This window comes from Myripristis murdjan, chromosome 11 (assembly GCF_902150065.1).
Source record: "Myripristis murdjan chromosome 11, fMyrMur1.1, whole genome shotgun sequence".
Taxonomy (NCBI): domain Eukaryota; kingdom Metazoa; phylum Chordata; class Actinopteri; order Holocentriformes; family Holocentridae; genus Myripristis; species Myripristis murdjan.
This window is the reverse complement of record NC_043990.1, coordinates 7,445,934-7,466,246: the sequence shown is the minus strand read 5'-3', so window position 1 is coordinate 7,466,246 and position 20,313 is coordinate 7,445,934. Positions and strand designations below refer to the sequence as shown.

The 20,313-nt window shown below is 40.4% G+C and overlaps 3 protein-coding genes across 6 annotated transcripts in view; all 3 read left to right on the top strand.

Annotated features, from left to right (window-relative positions):
• LOC115368084 (uncharacterized) overlaps nucleotides 1-20,313 on the top strand; it is a 447,723-nt gene that overhangs the window by 258,310 nt on the left and 169,100 nt on the right. The gene's annotated exons all lie outside the window — the stretch shown is intronic.
• Nucleotides 1-20,313, top strand: part of LOC115368090 (class I histocompatibility antigen, F10 alpha chain-like) — a 410,352-nt gene that overhangs the window by 315,356 nt on the left and 74,683 nt on the right. The window lies entirely within an intron of this gene.
• LOC115368094 (zinc finger protein 384-like) lies at nucleotides 3,514-19,220 on the top strand. Of its 4 annotated transcripts, none has more exons than XM_030064086.1 (11): nucleotides 3,514-3,657; nucleotides 5,756-5,823; nucleotides 6,599-6,917; nucleotides 7,681-7,803; nucleotides 8,488-8,651; nucleotides 8,802-8,878; nucleotides 9,485-9,554; nucleotides 11,534-11,688; nucleotides 12,973-13,051; nucleotides 14,240-14,398; nucleotides 14,882-19,220. In XM_030064086.1, exons 2-11 carry the CDS (start codon nucleotides 5,761-5,763, stop codon nucleotides 15,320-15,322), a joined length of 1,650 nt encoding a protein of 549 aa, XP_029919946.1. In that variant the 5' UTR covers nucleotides 3,514-3,657; nucleotides 5,756-5,760; the 3' UTR covers nucleotides 15,323-19,220. The 4 variants fall into 4 exon arrangements, with proteins under 4 accessions (XP_029919946.1, XP_029919943.1, XP_029919944.1 ...); XM_030064083.1 differs by having other exon boundaries at nucleotides 9,485-9,709; nucleotides 11,521-11,688; XM_030064084.1 differs by lacking the exon at nucleotides 5,756-5,823 and having other exon boundaries at nucleotides 9,485-9,709; nucleotides 11,521-11,688.

Genomic DNA, 20,313 nt, shown 5'->3' with positions numbered 1-20,313 from the left:
TTGCAGGTGGAGGTCTTTCTGTCGATCATGTTTCTCTTAATTTCCCTGTTTGCCAACAGTCGTAAATGTTGCTATATGATTGAAATGTACCTTTTGTTTACTCCCTTTTTGTAAGTAATCACTTAACTAAATGCGTTTATCAGGAAGTGAAATAGTTTAGACTGTATCTTGGTCATACGTCATCTTTCAATCAATGCATCGGTAACCACCTATGATACACTAGTGAAGGTTTAGGAGCTGGATCTTTATAGTGGGATCTAGTGCCTAAAAAAGTCCTAACTTGCCTTATATCACAACCCGCTCACACTATTACCCTCTACCTCACCATATCCTCTGGGGCTGGGTGTTAAAAAGAACAATTCCTTTAGGTACTATACCACTTTTTTCCATATTGGCATCAACTTTCAGGCCTCAAACAGTATCATTATGTTTAAAAATGTTGCACTCTTACACATGAGAATGCTAATTTCTTTTTATACAGCATTTATACTGATTAATATGATGTTGTCTGTGCAGAAAAAGGCAGATGGCATGTATTATCTAAATGTGACACAGAAACTTCACCCTTCTGCATAAGAAAACCAAACTTGCAAGAGAAGGGTATTGAGAGTAGTCATATTTTTTATTTATTTATTTATTTCCCCCATGATACCCAGCCTTACCCGCCTCACGATTAGTCTGTCCTAGACTGTGTACTGCACTGCTGATTATGGTACAGCCATATGTATTGAGATGTTCCTCTGAAGCTAGACTTTATTTAAGATGAGCACTACTGTATTATGCATGTAATGGACTCTGTCCTAATTTAACTGTATTTTACTTTTGCAAATGTAGATGTTATTTATCAAGCTCCTGCAAGCACGTATGCTGCTCCACTGTTGAATTATCAACTCGGGAATGATCCAGATATTCCATATGTGAAATGTACTTGGCGCTAAAGGATTGAGTAAGCTATAGAAAAGGCAATGTTATCTTTGTACTTTGTTTAACACATCTGTCTCTCTAACAAGTGAATTAATCTTGAAAAATGGCACCACTGTATATGGATATATATTTGGATATCTGCTCAGTGTAACCCTATTTGCTTCACACGTTGCTATTAACTCTACTAATTAGTGCTAACAACAAACCCCGGTCCCAGTAACACTGGTTAGGTTCCCGTCTGTAATCTGTGTAGAATAGCGTAACGATGCTCTAGTTTGTTTGGTTGAGGACTTGCCAAAATGGAAGGTGCCTCTTGCTTTGTAATCAATGTGTGTGCACTTCAACATGTGTGTTTTTACAAAATATTCTTCTGCAATTCTGTCTGTAGAAAGTGCTGTTGTCATTAAATTAAAAAAAAAAAAGAAAGAAACATCACTGTCCTGTGCAGTTCTTAATGTTACCTGCCTGTCCGTAAAGCTGTCTCACTTTACTCATCTGGTAGTTTTTGTTCACATATTCTGTTGTCTTTGCATGCATCTGTTTTTTGAACTTGGGTTTGCTTATTTATTTTTAATTTTATTGGGAGGGTAATGTGCTGCTTTTTAATTGTAACTACATTGTGTTTATATGGGAATCTGTGAGAACAGCTGTGATGTCAGCTAATGGTGGTGAGAATAAACCTAAACAATGAACTTTGATTTTTTTTTTTAAACCCTATATTCCACATGGAAATGTCGATGTTACCTGCTTTTAACCTAAAACTCTATAACAATTATATAGCAGCTTTAAAACAGAGTTTGGGGTGCTTCAACAGACACAGCAAAGCAGAATAATCAGAAAACAATGGGAAGCTGTACAGGAAAGGCCGAACAAGAGGAATACAAAATTCAGGTAAAATCAAGATATGTGTAAAACAGGAAAACAAAAGACTCAAAACACAGTCGAGAGAAAACAAGGAAAGAATATAGATGGTAAAATGGATAAAAGGCAGTAGAAAAATATGTATTTATAGCAATATTGATAGTAATCTCTAAGTATTTCAAAGAAACTGGTTCCCAGCTCAATTCACAGATGGATAAGTGCCTTGCACAAGAGTTTAAGAGTAGCTGTTGATGGAGGGCAGGGCATTTCTCATTTCCCTAATTTTCCCCAGCCAGTGCAGGGATTCAAACCCTCCAGCAACAAGCCCGCCTCTCCACCTTGGACCTGATCCAAAGCAGAAGTTTGGGTGGGCCTCGCTGCATGTTTGTGGCAGGAGTGTTTGGTCCATGTGTGTGACTGACTGAAATAACAACCTGCTGTCCACCGGATGGGTTCTTCTGCAGCCTTACCCTTAAAATAAAATAATAATGCATGCATGACATTTGTGCATGAAATGGGGATCACTGGAGAGCGTTTATTTGAATGCTCGACGGTGAATGGGACAGTGAAGGCACACTGCAGCACTGCTTCATTTCAACACGGAGTGCATGGCAGCAGACAATCGCTGCAGTTTAAGAACCGTAATATGCCGGTCTAGATATGGCGTCCCATTCAAGACAAAAACTAAAATCAATGTCTTTCATTCGTGATAACCGGATATTAATATACCGGAAGGCTGCTACATTTTCGCACTGTGTCAAGTTGGTGTCAAGGCGATTACAGGTAACCAAGCTAATACCGGAAAACAGGACATTTTGACTTCAAAGTAAAAGTCAAACGCAAACATGGTGGCGTAGATAACAAAACATCTTAACAGATTATAACATGAAATCATCACTCTGTATCTCCAGTGAGTCTCCTGTCGGAGGCTAAAACAAATGTCAAGCAACCTTGTATTTATGGTGCATGGTAATAAGTTGGAATTCGAAAAGAAAAAAAAACTTTGTTTTCATCAAGCTTCTATAATTTTCTCATTTTACTTGATATATACTCTAAATTTTGGCTTTGGCTCCTACTTACATCACTCATAAAATTCCAACCAAGGTTATTATCATTAACAGAAACTAGCTAAATTACAAATACTAGATGCGAAAAAAATATATAGTTAATTGAAATTAAAATGAAATAGGCTTTACAATAAAAAAAAAAAAACAAAAAAAAAAAAACTGAAAGTGTATGGTGCACTGACTATAGTAAATTAAATTATAGAGAAGTGTCTTTAGTTTTAGTTTATTTGGTATCAGTCCTGAGTGAATACTTTTTTTTTTTTTTTTTTTTTTTTTAATGGTACGACGTTTAGAGTTTTTATCACACGATTCTTTTCTGACCTTTTCGACTTCTGCCCCTGACAAATGAATCACATTCCAAACAAACAAACAAGCAAACAAAAACACTAAACTTAACACTGCAACTAACAAGAACTAAATTAAAACTAAGCATTTTCAAGAAATAAAAACGAAACTAAAAAGGAGAACCTTATTTAAAAACTAATTCAAACTAAACTGGACGCAAAAAATTAAATTTCAAAAATAAAAACGAATGAAAAATGCAAAACTATAATAACATTGTTTTTTTTCCCCCCCAAGAGCTAAATTAGAAAATGAGGATTTTGTTTTGAAAGCTACGACCGGAAGTTCCGTTTCTATCCTGGCGGGCTTGACTCTTGGTCAAGAGAGCTGAAGGAAAAAAAGGAAAAAAAATCGAAGAAAAAAAGGCATATCTGAGGGGTTTGAGGGGCGGATTTGGACAAAGTTTCCCAACTGTCCCGACCCGAGGAAGCTCCGGGGGGTTGACGGGGAGTCGCATTTACCGGTAATTAACACAGGAGTTATTACTCGGTTGTTAATTAACTGTTATTTTCAGTGTGTCTGAGAGCACCGCCGTCCCAACCGCCGGAAGTCTGCATGAAGCTGCGTCTCCTACAGAGGCAACGGCGTCGACGTTTTTTTTTTTCCCTCTCTTCGTTTTTTTTATTCGAGATTTTTTTCTCTTTTTTTATTTTCTCAGTGGAGATGAGCAGGGAGAGAGGAATGGAGGCGTAGGGAGCAAGGGTGTTTGTGTTTACAAAGCGGAAATATACTTAGCGATGTGAACATACGGGCCTCCTTGTTATAGCAAAGCCAGCGAACAAAAGGTGAAAATAAATGGAGGCAAGTTAGCTAGCTGCCCTTGCCTTGTGGAGTTAACCAGCTAACGCTATGTTTGTTTACAAGCGAGATATCTCGTTGTCGAGCGGCGGCAGGTTAGGTGCAAAGCAAAGACATATAGGTTGGCTCTTTGCAAGGTTACCCAGCTACCTTTGACAAATTATATATTTTTCAAGATTTCACCAATCACTGCTAGCTCGCTACTAGCAATGCCACAATTTAGGAGCCAGCTCGTAAAATGCCCCCCCCATAAAATGTCAATGAATTGAAACATTGACTTTGTGTGTCAGAAACAACCCCCCACATATTATATTAAACGCAGTTGTCAGCTAGCCGCCAGGAGGAAATAAATTAATTAGCCATTGTAGCCTGTCCCATCATTTATTTATAGGTGGTGCAGCTGCAGAGGGGGAGAGGAGGTTCACGAGAAAAAATGTAAAATATGCCATATGTATTGCTAAATGTTTTGCATGCACTTTCGTTGTCTCAAAGTTCAGTTTGTTTAACATAGGCCTATACTTAGATTCTGTAACGCTCTAAAATGTCCATTACAGCTTTATAATATTAATGAGTAATTACATGCATGCTTTTGTTGGTATGTGAGCAATAGGCTATGCATGGCATCAGCAATCCTGACATGCATACAGGAAGCTAAACTTTTATACCTTTACTATTATTGGCCTATAACAGCAACAAAATATGCAGCAAGTAAATGCAATTGCATGTCCAATGTAGAACAATGAAGCTTTGAAACTAACCCCTTTGTACTCCAGAATACATGTTGTCAGTGGGAGATGAACAGCAAACATGATTAGAGGTTTCATGATGACAAGTTAGGATAAAGTCTTTTGAACAGTGAGTGTTGTCTCCAACAAACCATATGCTTTCTTGAAAAGGATGTGACATTTTCAACACACATTTGCATCTAGTTTGGGAGAACACACATCTTTGTTACTTTTCAATACATTAAATGGTTACATTTGGACACAGCATTGGTTTCCATCAACGCAAAGTTCTGTTGAAAATCAGCACAAATGTTTGTTGTCCAAAACTAAACACATGGACTTGTTGCAAGTGAAGCAACCACTGTAAGATTGTGTAATTTGTTAAAAGCAACACATACTGTGTAAGAGACTAGTTAGGAAGTGCATGGGCTGTGTTGCAAAACGTCAAAAAGCCTCGAAGACTGATTATCAATAGTGTTTTTATCAACTCTTGCCTCTTCTGTCCTCTCTCATAGAGATTGTTGATATACTGCCCTCCAGGGACTGAACATCTTTGTTTGATTCCTTTCACATCCTCTTCTCCTCTTCTCTTATAAAGTGTTATTTAAAAAGTGGAAGGGCAATAACCCTGTACTGATCCTGATTGGGGCAACAAATTAACATCAAACTATTTTTTCCTTTCTGACAGTCAAACTGCTTTGCAACCTACTGTATTTCTATACAATAGAACCTCCAAATGATGATTGGTTAGCTACCAAAGTGGCTGGTAGAGTAGACAAACATGCCAGCCACAGTTAAATTTGCCAGGATAGGCTACTGGCTGGTGTTAAAACCACACTCTGATAGTGACACAGTTTAAAACTTCACATTTTCAGAGCTGTCAGCACTTGTGGAGGAGAGGATGCAAGGAAAGGAAACAAACTAAGATGGCTGAAACGCAGCCACGTATGGTCTCGTTTCAAATGAAAATATAGAAGATCAAAACAAAGAGGAGGAGGAGGACGGGTGTTTTCTAAGTGTGTTGCTTTTTAATTACAGAAATAATGGAAGATTCCCATTTCAACTCATCATACTTTTGGTCTCCCGTCCCCACTGTACAAGGACAGGTAGAGACAACCTTATTGTTGGAATTGTCTTGAAATACACATGGTATAGTGGTATGTGCAATGTCAAAAGATACCCGGAGGCGAATGTCACTTAAGTTGACTCTTAATGGAAGTCCTTAAACACTGCATAACACCAGAGACTGACTTGACTCAGTACATGTTTATTAATAACGCTACCAATTAACGCTGGCTTAGTTGGTGCAGTTGGCTAAATCTCACATAGAAGTTATCTGAATTTGAGTTCCTCAGCAGTTGAGGGTCCGTCGATCAAGTGATCATTCCTGTCCCTCTCCTCTCTCATCTCTTCAACCCCTCTGTCACCCCCCCTGTCGTTTTCTTTTCACATTTCACCATGCCTACGTTCTCCCCCCTCTCCCATTGCCTCCTCCTCCCCCATGTTCTCCCTACATTGACCAAACCCATCCTGAACTTATCACTCTTCTCCTCACGCACCTTGTCTGGTGACATCTCTTTTGCCTCCCCCTTCCTTCTCCCTTCTTTCCTTCTGCTCCATTGTGAACTTAACTCATTCTTTTGCTCCCATTATCTTCCCCATCCTCCCTACTTTCTTTTTCTTTACCTCCTCACATTATCTTCCCTCCTTTTCTCTCTTCTCCTTCCTCCTCCATCCCTTCTCCCCCAAACCCCATTCTTATCCCACCTTGCTCATGCAATCGTCCCTCCTGCTCACCTCCTCCCCTATCCTCACCTCCCTCATCTTCATCCTCCCTTTATCCTCCTTCCTTTCCTTCTCCCCTTTACTCGCCCCATCTAGATCGAGAACGCCATGTTCCTGAACAAGATGAAGGAGCAACTGGGTCCTGAGAAGGCCAACCCTCCCTCCTTCCCTCACTCCTCTGCCTCTTCCACCTCTTCCCACTATCCCACGGCTGTGCTTGCCGTCCCTGGCTCTATGGACGGAGGAGCAGGGGTGCGGGTGGTCCCCAAACAGGAAGGCGGTGGAGGTACTGCAGGAGGGGGTGGCAGCAGCGGTGCTCCTCCATTGACTGCAGTTGGTGGACACCTCCACCAACCCCACACCTCCCAGAACATCACTGTAGTACCTGTTCCTTCCACGGGTATCATGACTGCAGGTGAGTGGGGTTTTGTGTGTGTGTGTGTATCCTCTGCTCCCAGTGTTTGTCCTCCTGCCTAAATCATAACATCCTTCACTCCATTTGTCATTTTTTGTATTGTTGTATTACCCATTTTGTCTGTAACACATTAAGATGGGTATTGTTTTGATAATTTTGCTATGCAAATGGGCATAGTTCATGTTGGGATAAGTCAGGAAGACTGAAAATTCAACTATAGCTGCTACTAATGTGAACAGCACCTTTTTTCAAGGTGACACATCTAGTTTCTGTGTCTCCCTCAGAGTCTGCTCATTTCTGTGACAGCATCAAAAGCTCTACTGCAGTCACTCTTAAGTGTAAAAGCCATTCAAGATATTGATTTGGATTACAGAATAAATGTTTGGTATCGTGACTAGTCTAGTTTCCTCTCAACATTACTCTGCAGGATTGTTTCCGAGTGGACTGATGACTTTTGTAATGTGTGACCATGTCATTAGTATGCATAAAGTCTTACCTCTTCTGTCTGGATTGTATTTTTTTTTTTTTTTTTACCAATCACCTCTGTATTATCCATGATCATGATAAGAAGTATTAGAATATTTGCTAAATTTATAGTCTGAGTGTTTTGGCTTTCACAATAGGTGCTTGTCAAGTCTGCTGACGACATCCCTTTTAAGTTGCTCTGAATAATAACATCAGCTTAAAATGTTCACTGAGAAAATGTAAAATGTTTGTTTTGACCAGTTGGGCAGTCAGATCATGGTCTCTTTCTCCTTCTTAGCGGGGTTAGTGATCACCACCCCTCAAGGCACGCTGGTCCCCACCGCCTCCACGCAATCATTTGTAGGTGGACCCCCAACTGCCACCACCATGATAGTGTCCGCAGTGCACCCCTCAAACACAGGTAAAGCCAACCAGGGTGGAGCACACTTTAAACTGCAAACTGCAGTCTGTTTGATGAGTATTCATTTTCAGGTGTTATGCTGTTTTTTAAATGTTTTTTTATCCACTGAATGGATATGCTTTTTTGATGCCTTGCATCACATTCATACAGTTACTTGCTCAAGGGCACTTCGACACAGATAGAGGGATGAAACCTCCTCTTGCTGAGGGCTTTTCAATTTTTGAACTCTTAAGAAATTTAACATCCTGATCTGAATTTGAAGTGAACTGAAGCCAGACACACAACTAGAATTCTTGTTTTCCACTCATCCACCTTTATTTCTTCACTTTTTTGTGTGTATGTTGTCTTAGTCACACCCATGCGTGCACACACACACACGCACACACACACACACACGCACACACACACACACACACACACACACACACACAAACACACACTTGTGCCTATTTATTTTCTGCTCTTGGTATTGTTTCTGGCCAAGGTGGAAGACCCTGACTTGTTCAGGAGATGTGGAGGCCCATTAACTCTAATCTTGACTTTTTCCCATTCACATCCATCCCACCTCCCCACCCAAACCCTTACTATCTCTTCTTATGTTATTACAACTCCTTTGATCAATTTAACACAATCTTCTTCTCTGTGCTATCTCCCTCTCCACTACCCTCCCCCCAAATGTTTCAGACAAGAAGGACGACATTGCTGTCCCTCCTGCGGTTGTCATGCCGATGCCAGGGAAGCGCGGCAGGAAGAGGAAACAAGTAATGGGCAGAGTGGCAGGAGTGGGTGGAGTCCTCCCACCAGGAAGTGACGCGTTAATACTGGCACACCTTGCTGCTGGGGGACAGGTAGGAGAGTCTCTTCTCTTCTCTTCTCTTCTCTTCTCTTCTCTTCTCTTCTGCAAAAACATATACTGTAGCTGTGTGATACTGGTATTACACAGACAGTTTGTGCCTCTTTTGGCCTCACTCCTAATAGGTTTTTTCATTCTGTTTCAGCACCACCCTGCAGACCCATATGACCTGTCTAATGATGAGGAAGACCACACCAACAAAGATGGCCCTAAATCCTACAGGTAGAAGAGAGATGTTTAGATGTTTGTCAAATTAAAGTTTGACAGTTAAGGTTGGGACCACGTCATCTGCCGCTGTGGACAGAAGAATATACTTGTAGTCCTCCTTAGATATACGCAGCATTCTGTAGCTATGCTAGTATGCTGTTATAATATATGATGATGATGGCAACAGTGACAATAATAGCAATAATAATAATAATAATAATAATGATGACGACGACGACGACGACGATGATGATGATGATGATGATAAATGCTGATGTGTAACTTGGTCATTTATTTTCAACTAATGTTGGATTGAACATGTCTAGAAACTTGGAGCTAAGTGGCAGAATCAGTACAGTGTCTACCAACTTGAACTTTGAGTGCAGTGTGAGTGAAAATTTTGAGTAGTGGTAAGTTATGCCAAAGGGAAGCAGTAGTCTTGCCTGTGGTTTTTGCTGGTGACTGACCATGTACAGGCCTGTATTCATCCAGCTAAAATGTCATAAAAGTGTGTGAAGCAATATAAAATGGAGATAAGCATGTGAACTACAAGTGAGCTATCAGTTTTTCAGTCAATCAGTCCATGCGTCTCACTCTGTCTCTCACTCCTGACTTGCCAAGGTGCCGGATGTGCGCAGTGACGTTCTTTAGCAAGTCGGACATGCAGATCCATGCCAAGTCCCACACTGAGGCCAAGCCCCACAAGTGCCCCCACTGCTCCAAGTCGTTTGCCAACTCCAGCTACCTGTCCCAGCACATCCGCATCCACAGCGGGGCCAAGCCCTACACCTGCTCCTACTGCCAGAAAACATTCAGGCAGCTCAGTCACCTACAGCAGCACACACGGTACTGTCTGGGCCAGTTGTGTTTGTGTGTGTGTGTGTGTGTGTGTGTATGTGTGTGTTTGTGTTTGTGTCTGTGTCTGTGATTCTGTCTGTGTGGTGGTTGGCTCTGAGCATGTGTGTGTGGTGAATGCATGTGCATTTGCTCCACATATATGTGTGCATACATGTGTGTATCTGGTATGTATTCAAATGTGTGTGTGTGTGTGTGTGTGCGTCTGTGTGCACATGGGCATAGCAGAGTGATTGAGACTCTGTTTGAGGTTTTTTTGTGAGTAATCTGACAGGGTACAGCTTTTTCTACACAGTCAATCCATCACCTTTGAGGTACAATGCTTTCTTTTTAACGTTTATAAAGTTATCATACCAAGATTTTTACCATTTTGTTGTTCATTTAAGGAAAAGGTGTTCCTCTGAACACTGATGATGAGGACAGGAAAGATACTTTTTCATCACCTTGACTATTTTGCAACTAAAAATTCTCTTAGAATAGATGAGAGCCTTGATGGTATTGTGATAGACTATTTGGTAGAGGAAGCCCAATTATAGTACCACCTTTGGCCAAAATTTACCATCATTAACTGTTTGTTGGTGTTACTTTCTCACTTTGCTCATGATATTTCACTGTCACAACCTTGATGTGGCGCCGGATCCATGTTGCCTTACCTTTTAGTTGTGTAGCTTTTCATCCACATCCACACTTTGCTTTCACCTCCTATGCCTTTACACTACTCCTTCAAAAAAAATTGGCGTTAAAAAGAAAAGCGCAAATCAGTATTTCAAAGCGCATTTTGAAGACTTTTTCCATCACTGGAGACGTGTATGTTCTTTCACATGAACTGTTAAATCTTCCAATTTCATGTCAAGTAGAAATAAAACACACACTAAAATTTCAGGTCATAATTTCATGCTAACTGATAGTAACTATTTCTGATCGTGTTTCTGAAAGTAATGAAGTTCATCATCAGATGAGTGAAAATTTTGCAAACAATTTTTAAATTCACAACATGAGTGCGCTTATATTTTATAGAGACATGCATGATAATGTCACCGCCCCCCTCGTTCCATTCTTCACCATTCACTCACTGCATGTAGTTATCATACATATTGGCACAGAATGGTCATCTTGTTTCTACAAATGAAAAAGTTGCCAATCAGCCATTGAGAACAACCTCATCTGTATCTCATATAAATGCATATGATAGTGTAATAGATGAAAGCAATATCTCCATTTTTCACATCCATACCACTTTATTCAGTGTTTTAATTTTACCTTTTACATTTTAATTTACCATTATCTTTTCATTTCCCTTATTGCCATGCACTGGGTTGTTTTTGTAGGTTTCAGGCTATTAATTTGGAACAGAAAGACAAGCTCCACTGGCCTGCTGCTTGTCCTGAATTTACATTTCAGTTTGAGTGCAGCAGAGGCAGATATGCACATACACACGCACACACAGTCTGAGAATTACACTCAAATCAGGGCACACTAGTCTGGGAGAGAGAGACTGCGCGAAAGAGAGAGAGAGAGAGAGAGAGAGAAAGAGAAAAGGGTGACTGTGCTTGCTGTATGTTTTTGTTTTGTGTTTTCACAACTCAGACACAGCACAAAGAGCACACTGTAAAACATATTGATCTACGATCAGCATGATTGATCGCAGATTCTTTTATTTAAGTAATGTGAACCCATGAGTTGGTCTTGGCTCATTGTTTGATCACACTGTAGTCTAAAAATCTCTCTCTTTTTGTCTCTCTCTTCCTCTCTCTCTCTCTACCCCACCTCCCCAATTCCCCAATTCCTTTATCCCATGTTAGAAACCACACTGAGGCCAAGCCCCACAAGTGCCCCCACTGCTCCAAGTCGTTTGCCAACTCCAGCTACCTGTCCCAGCACATCCGCATCCACAGCGGGGCCAAGCCCTACACCTGCTCCTACTGCCAGAAAACATTCAGGCAGCTCAGTCACCTACAGCAGCACACACGGTACTGTCTGGGCCAGTTGTGTTTGTGTGTGTGTGTGTGTGTGTGTGTGCGTGTGTATGTGTGTGTGTGTGTGTGTGTGTGTGGTGTGTGTGTGTGTGTGTGTGTGTGTGTGTGTGTGTGTGTGTGTGTGTGTGTGTGTGCGTCTGCGTATGTGTATAACAGCTAATTGTTTTGTTGACAGAGAATGTCAGACTACAAATTTCATTCACTCTTCATCTTAACAAAGATCATGAAGATGGATTAATGTAAGGATGGATGGATGGAGTTATGTATTGATGGGCTATTAGATAAAAACTGACTGGTTATTTGACACAAAATTATGGCTGTGTGCTCAGTTAGAGCTGCACCACAAAAGGAACTAGTGAGACAAATGGAATAATGGTGACATGCACGAATAGACGCATTTCTGTTTAAATGTCACTGTAGCCGGTTGGTCCCAAAATTTACTAGCAACTCTCAGTGAATGCTCTCTCAGGCATATATATATATATATATATATATATATTTATATATATTTATATATATTTATATATAGAGAGAGAGAGACTTTTTTTAAAAAAATATTTGCCTTTATTCGATAGTTTTATAGTGATGCCAGACAGGACAGGCCAGGGAAAGGGAAAAGACGATGATATGCAAGCAATATCCAAAGCTGCGTTTTAACCGAAGGTGTCACTTTTAATATTGTAGAGCTCAGATTTAACATTTGCCTTGTGGTAATTTTCCATCTTGCACTGCAGGATAGATGAGTAAAGATTTTGTTCTTGTTGTAACTCATGAAGTACTGTCGGGATTATTGACACCACAGGCCCAAGTCTAAAGCCATTTTCCAAAACGTCTCACCTGATCAAGAAGGTCTGTGTACCCTGAAGTATATCCAAAAAGCTTTCAGTGTTTTTCCCACAATTCAGATCACTAATGAACATACAGTATATACTAAAAGCACGTAATAAGGAACTTGCAACATGACGGCTGCATTGTCAGTTACAACTAACTGGTAGAAAAAACAAATAAGAAGCAGAGGAGTAGATTAATAAACTATAATCAATAAAAATTAAAATGAACGACACCTTAAGTGACAACCAGCAATGATTATTTTTATGCGACAGATGTTAGACAATATCTGAGAGGACAATGTGGCCACTGAGCTTGAATAGACACATTTTATTTATTGTGCTTGGATAAGAGCAAACATACTCTGTTGGTCATTTCCTTTTTCTGTACATCAAGTGCTTAAGTGGGATGTAACCAAATGATAATGTGTGTGTGAATATGACTTTCCAGGATTCACACTGGTGACCGGCCATACAAGTGTGTCCATCCTGGCTGTGAGAAGGCCTTCACTCAGCTGTCAAACCTACAGGTAACCACTGTCTTCACTGTGGCTTATTTCTTAGAAAGATGATCTCTAATCTTAAGATCACAGGTTTAATCCCAGCAGCTGACAAAATGTCTACCAACAGCCATGAAGGCCGTTGATGTTTCCTTGAGCAAAACATTGAACCTCTAGCCTACTGGCTCATTGCATACTGGCTAAACGCCTTTCAGAGAGACTATCTGGCAGGGACTGATGATCAGTGCAGAGCAGATATACTGTGAGGTGACGAACTGATGAGGACCAGGTGAGCTTGATTGCTGAGGCAGAGCAGGTGTGGATCAATGCAAGGAGGCAGACTAAACTGAGCTGACAGAGTGCAGGGGGTGGAGACCAGGAAGAGACATATACAGACAGAACAGACTGTGATATAAAAACAAATACAGAGAAACACAACCACATCAACAAAACTCAGACAAAAAGACCAGCAGAACTGTCACTCAGACTGCTTTGTAACATTGTCACTTGTTGTAAGGATTTTCTTGAATCAAATGACATTATCTTCATATGAGATGAATCACGTGTCTCAAGAGGATGTAGCTTGACACAAGAAAACTCTTCTTAACAACACTGGAAATATGAAATTTTCTCACTTGCCCATCAAAGGGTGATTTTTTTCTTGCAATTCATTTCATTGCAATTTATTCATCACACTAGTCATACTCATCTGTATTATGAATATATTGATGATATATTGATATATAGTGATCTGAGCAGGAGCAATGTGTTGGATCTTCCTGTCTCACCTGAATTATTCGGATGATCTCCTTTGAAAACGTGTGAGAAAAAAAATTGTTGTGTCCTCAACATCAAGCTTTAAGACTGTCTGTATTTAGAAACCATTAAACTGTTTCTCCCTTAACTCCCAGTGTCTTCATTTTACAAAGTAACTTAAAGAACCATACCAGTGACTTTGAATGTTTGTCCCATTTACCACAAAATACCCACCCATATTTAACATTGCAACAAACCATTTTGCAAATCATGCAGGGTACGAAAGATTTCACAACATCACTGGTATGGCCCTTTAAAAATGGAATAAAAAGGTAAATGGCATAGTCTTGGAGTCTTAGCTTTAAGCTTTAAATTTTTTTTCTAATGACATGTAATTGAGTCTAAGACAGACTAATTCAGTTGTTGAAATAATATGTATTGTCTCTCCTTTTTTCCCCGCAGTCTCACCGTCGGCAGCACAACAAAGACAAGCCGTACAAGTGCCACAACTGTAACCGTGGTTACACGGATGCTGCCAGCCTGGAGGTGCACCTATCCACACACACCGTCAAGCACGCCAAGCTTTACTCCTGTGGCCTCTGTAACCGATCCTATACCTCGGTATGCCCACACACCTGTCTGTCACACCAGTTTTCACTAAAGCCTTCTCTCAGGTATAGCACTCAAGGAACGGATAGACTCTAAGGCACCTTCCCATAATACCATGACAGAAATACATGAAGGAAGTTACTGGCAGGAATCATAAGCCTGAAGAAAGTTCTGTTTGTAGTTTTAAAATGCAAGACTGGGTCTATTTCTTTGTTTTTCCCAGATTCAGTTATATGTAAGATACTGCCAGTCATTCTATTCATGAACTGAGCACCCCGGACATGAGGTGCTTACCTTTAGGATTATATGCTAATCCACGTGTCCTTATGATAGCGCTAGCCTTGAGGCAACAAGTGTGACAACACGCTAGTGGCTCAACGTTGTTTTTTGACAGAAATTATGTCACCACTTTAACAGCAATTTGAATCTCTGCTCTCCCTTTTCCTTTCCCTCGTTTCATCCATTTCTCTCCCTGATATCTCTCTCCTCCTCCAGGAAACATACCTGATGAAACACATGAGGAAGCACAACCCTGACCCTCTGACAGTGGCAGCAGCAGTAGCTGCCCAGCAGGCCCAGGGCCTTACACCTGGAGGCCCAGGAGGAGGAAGTGGCAGGGGCCGGGGCCGTGGCCGAGGAAGAGGAGGTGGTGGTGCCGGAGGAGGCTCAGGCGGAGCGGGCCAGGTTCCAAATCAGCCCAACCCAAACAACCCCAACCAAAACCCTAACCCTGGACCCCCTGGCAGCTACCAGCCACCCCAGCAGCCCACGGAAGCTGTGGTTCCGTGCCCATTCGACCTGCATCAGTACAAGACAGTGGCAGCCAACGAGATCCAGTATAAACCAGTCAGCGTGGCAGATCTGTCAGTGGCTCACAAAGACCTCTGCCTCACCGTCTCCACATCAGCCATACAGGTGGAGCACATGAACTCGTAGGCTGCGTCTTCCCACCCTATCAGAGGAATCTCAAATTGTCTGCACTGCAAAAAGGTCCATATTAACAAGTAATTCAGTGTTATGTTTTTTAAAACAAATGACTTTTCTTAAAACAAGTGAAAGTGTTGACTAACTGGGTGGTAATTTTTAATGCAAATCAACTTGTTTTGAGAGCTTTCTTAAAGCCCTGGGAAAGGGGATTTGAGCAGCCTTAAGTTGGATATCTTTTTATCTGTTCACTGTGGTTCGAGAGACCAAAAAAGCTTTTTTTTCTCACCCTACCAGTTTGGTAGTATCCAATTTGCAATCTCTGTCCACCTCTGACCAAAAGGTAACACTCCACCTGTTTGAAGATACAAGTGAAATTTAAGCTACCCACTGGCAGTTTTTTTCCTTGTTTTAAGAAGGCAAATCTGTAAAGCTGAATACAAGATGAAATGACTTGTTAGTACATAGACATTTTTGCAGTGTGCTCTTTGATTCCTGAGCGCACGTTTGCCAAGTATCGTTCAGTGGAAATGCTGGTCTAAGACACTGATAAGTTCATTTGTAAAGATCAGCCTGAAGCCAAGTTTCATCAGTTTGAGTGTAATTCTCATAGTCATTCTACTGTAGTTTGATCTTGTCTTAATTGGCAGGTTGGGTATGAGAGTGAAGGGACTGTCATCAGCTCTGCCTATCAGTCATATGTTAATGTGAGCTAATTCCAGCTGAGGCGGCTTGGTTTAGGATGGCATGCAGCAGTGAATTTTGGCTTACTGCCAAAATGAATGCCTACTTGCATTAGCGTGTTTTGGGTCTGGCTGCTACTGCCATATTTCCCCTGTTTGACAGAAAAAAATGGTCCCCTTGCTGAACCCCTGGTCCAGGACGTGTTTGGCTGTTAGAGGTTGTCTGAGGTGGTGATGAGGTTCTGGGTTGTGTTTTCCAGAAGCATCTAGAGACAAAATTCACCTTTAATCCATACTGAGTGAATGGAGCAGTGGACATCTTATAGTGGTCTTAACATGCTTTGGGAAATACACCTTGCATACTAATCCTAAACCAGCAGGTGTGCACTGAGAATCTCAATAAGCAAGGCCTGCTGGTGTCTCGTCTCCCTCGCCTCGTCTCCTGTTAATGTAGGCATCATCAGAGGAGGTAGGCCACACTCAAGTTGTTAATAGAGATATCAATGTGCTGATGGCACAGACAGTGGTCTGATTTTTCATCACATAGTCGATCATCTTACCGCAATGTGTATCATGATTGCAATCAGATTTATTATCTACATTTTCAGTACAACCTCATGTACCTGACAGTGGTTGTTATTTTGGAGGTGAGACAGCGCCACACAATTTCTGAGTTTGTTTTTTCCCCAATAAATACTGAATCTCTCAAAATATAGTTGAGAATCTCCCAGGTTTGTGGAGGGTCTCTTTTGTTTTCTCTTTAAATTTCATTTTTAACTTGTTTTTGATCTCTTGAAGGAGGTCAATGAAAAGCTGCTAGGTAGAAGAGAAAGATGACATTTAGATCACTTTAATGTGAACATTGTCCATTTTATTTTTGGGCAAAAGGAGAAGTGAGAGGGGAGACAATAAATCATTGCGGACTGTAGAGATTCATAGCAGCATAGGGCTGAGATGGGGGTGGTGGATCAAAAAGTGGTAAACAATAAAAAACAGGAAGGACTAAGATCTGTATAAAATTATACTGCCTTGGAGTTATGCTGTCAGTTTACGGTGGAAAGAAGTGGTTGTTAAAAAGACCTAATCAGAGCCTGAGAAAAAAAAACAGGACAATTGCAAAAGAGAAAAAGGAAGCAAAGGACCGGGCAGATTGTGGAATATGGCTAAAGCATGTGGCTGAAACTCAAACGTGCTTAACTCCTTAACTTCTTTTCCTTTAACAATCCTATCCTTACATGGCCCCATCTCCCACCACCACCAAAAAATACAAACACTCTAACTCCATAGAAATCTAGGGAGGGGATTCCAGGGTGAGAGATAGTAAGGAATTGAGGAACCACTCTATGATGAAGCCCAAATTACTGTTCAAAAGAGACAGAATGGTTCAAGAATGCACTAAGAGGAGAAAGCTGCAGTAGAGCAAGATGGAGATGGTGAAGGGTTTGGGGGCGGGAGGGTCATGAAGAGAGCACTTGATGAAGCTTGTACTTAACAGCCTAAGTTTGTCATCATTGTACTTTTTTGTTATATATCATATGTATGTATTTTTCTACCAACAGGGGAACGTGTGAACAAACTCAGAGGGAAAGCAAAGTGAGTGCATGAATGTGAAAGGAACGTAGCGAGAAAGAAAAAAAATCCCCAACAGAGCAGTTTTTTATAATTATTGTTATTCAGAGAGACCATTTTCTATATTCCAACTAGTGAAGCTAACTCAGCGTTGACAGGGTGGGAAAAGAGAAAATAATGATTGTGCGATGAAAATGGCTGACAGGTACTGTTATCAGTCTTTTTTTTCCCTAAAAGAACCTTTCATACATACTATTTTCATTATTACAACTGTATGCAAATGTTATCCACATTATTATCAATCGGAGGCATTATTGTATTGCGGTATGCTGTACATAAACTAGATAGAAAAGACTTTTTCGTTCATAAAAGGGAAGTATGTCCACTGTAAAGCATATGGAAACTTGTGGAAAACAAATTGAGAAATACCTAATCATCGGTTGTGTTCCAGGTCGCCTTCAGTACTGATGGATTATTCTGTTTATTAGAATATCAGAGCATGTTACAACTCAACATTTTTGTCATTTGTAGCAAAATCCTACAGAGCTCTGCAACATCTGCAAAAATGTGAATTGATAAGAATGAAATTTTTTAGTTATTAAAATGTTGGTATTTGGCCCAAAAAATGTGAGAAATGTGAAAAAAAAAAAAACAATATGAAAAATGTATATACATATGACTACAAATTTCATGAAGTTTTAAGACCCCACTGTCACTATACAGTACATTGTGAAATATGTTGTCAGGACGGATGTAAACTGTTATTGTCAATTTGACAGTTTTGGTTTGAATGTTGGACAAAACTGAGAGCTTCAAATCCAGTAAAGCATTGGTTTAGGGGGGAAAAAAATGTTTGTTTGTTTTTCCCCCCTGGTAAATATGTAAGAACTCCAGATCACAAATTTTGTCCCAGTTTGCCAAAGGTGTGATGGAAAGAAATAACTTTTTGGTGCTGAACAAAAATTAACAAAGGTCTGACTTGAAGTAAAGCTGGTAAATCCAAATTTTAGTTCCCCATCAGCCAGACCTGATGCCTTTCCCTATATGTTGCCTGCATTGCAAAAGATGATATTTGCGTGATAAAAGATCATACATCCGCTTTACTGTTCCAGGACTACACTAGCTAAAAACAGGCTGCAGGATTTTGTTCTGTTCCATTTTGTTTGGAGTAACATTTTAAAATCTAACATCTCAGCTTTGAGACCTTCCTCTTTGGGCACTCGATGGGAATTCCATTACGAACTGTCTCTCTTTTGACATTTAAAGCCTTTTACAAATGATCTTTCAATATGCCTCAGTGATTAAATTATGTGAAAAGAAAAGAGGCTGTGGTGCAGGTGACCTGGGACGCTGCCGCCGTGTTTTTGTGCAGAGGCTATCTCTACTCAATCAAAAATTCTTAAGCAGCCTGTGTGATTGGCTGGTTCTCTTAATGTATACTCCTTGTATTTCATTATGTGTCTTTTTATGAAAAATAACACGTTCTCAATATTCTTGTTAATGTTATTACTGATGCTCCTGATAATAATGCAGTTATTAACTACCCTCTTATGCTACACTCTTGCATACTGTATGCACAGTTACACTTCTTGCTCAACTGAAGAGACTGTTTCTTCCCTTAAGGACAATAAAGTCGGGAAACAGTTAAAGATGAAAAACTTCACTGTCTGATTTTTTATCTATATTATTGCAAACCAATTTGATGGTTTTTAAACAAATATTGAGATTAGGGCATGCATTTGTATTGATTAAATCCAATTCGCAGGCACAATTGGCACATTTTGTCAACGGAGAGTTTCAAAAAATCCTGACCGATTGACCTCACCTACAGAAGTGAGAGAGCCGTACACACCATTTGCATGAGAGCATCTAGTTTTCTGCATAGTGTACTTTACAGGGATGACATCACATAGCAAATTATATGGAGTTTGAAAAAAAAAAAAAAAAAGTATTATTTTGTTTGTTTGCCAAGGACTCTGCACAGCACACAAACATCTCACTTAAGTAATTTTTCCTCAAAGCAAATACCTCAGCTTTGTGATTTCTAAGTGAATTTGTTGTTAACTAGGGTAATCAGTGTTTGGACAGAGGTTACCAATGTTGTTAAGGGATCCTGCCACCTTGTTTTGTATGAGTGTCAACAGAGGTCACATTTTAACGTCATGAAGTTTTGCTTGATAAATCGGGGAAGTCTGGTTTGAGAAATTGAAGTGATTTAGAATCATAAAAAATTTGAAAAACGAGGTCATTTCACAAGTAGTCTGATGATCAGTTCATATGCAGAGACAAATCAGTTTAGTAAACATTTACTGTTTTCTTCTGTAGCGTGGACGCCCTGACCACTGTGACTGCGGCAGGACAGACAGTACAGAATACCCCCCTGCTACACTCTCGTATTGTTTGACTCGCTCACGTTTCAAATACCACAAGTGCTGTAATTGGTCAAAAAATTCACCAGTCCTATTCGCTAAAACAGCCATGACGTGAACAGCAGGAGAGCGCTCACCCAATCATAACCCGAACCTGAACCATGTGGGTGTATCTTCCCATGACGTGTATTGAATATTTTTCCCTAGGATGGCGAAGTCATGACCTAATTGATTTACCTTCATTCTCTACAGCAATTTCCTAACCGCAGCCATAGCCAATTTATGCCTAACCCTAACCTTAACCATGGATGTATAAAAAGAACGACCGCCACTTAAACATCACCTCAAACGATAAGACAAAATGAACAGTAAAATAACTTCG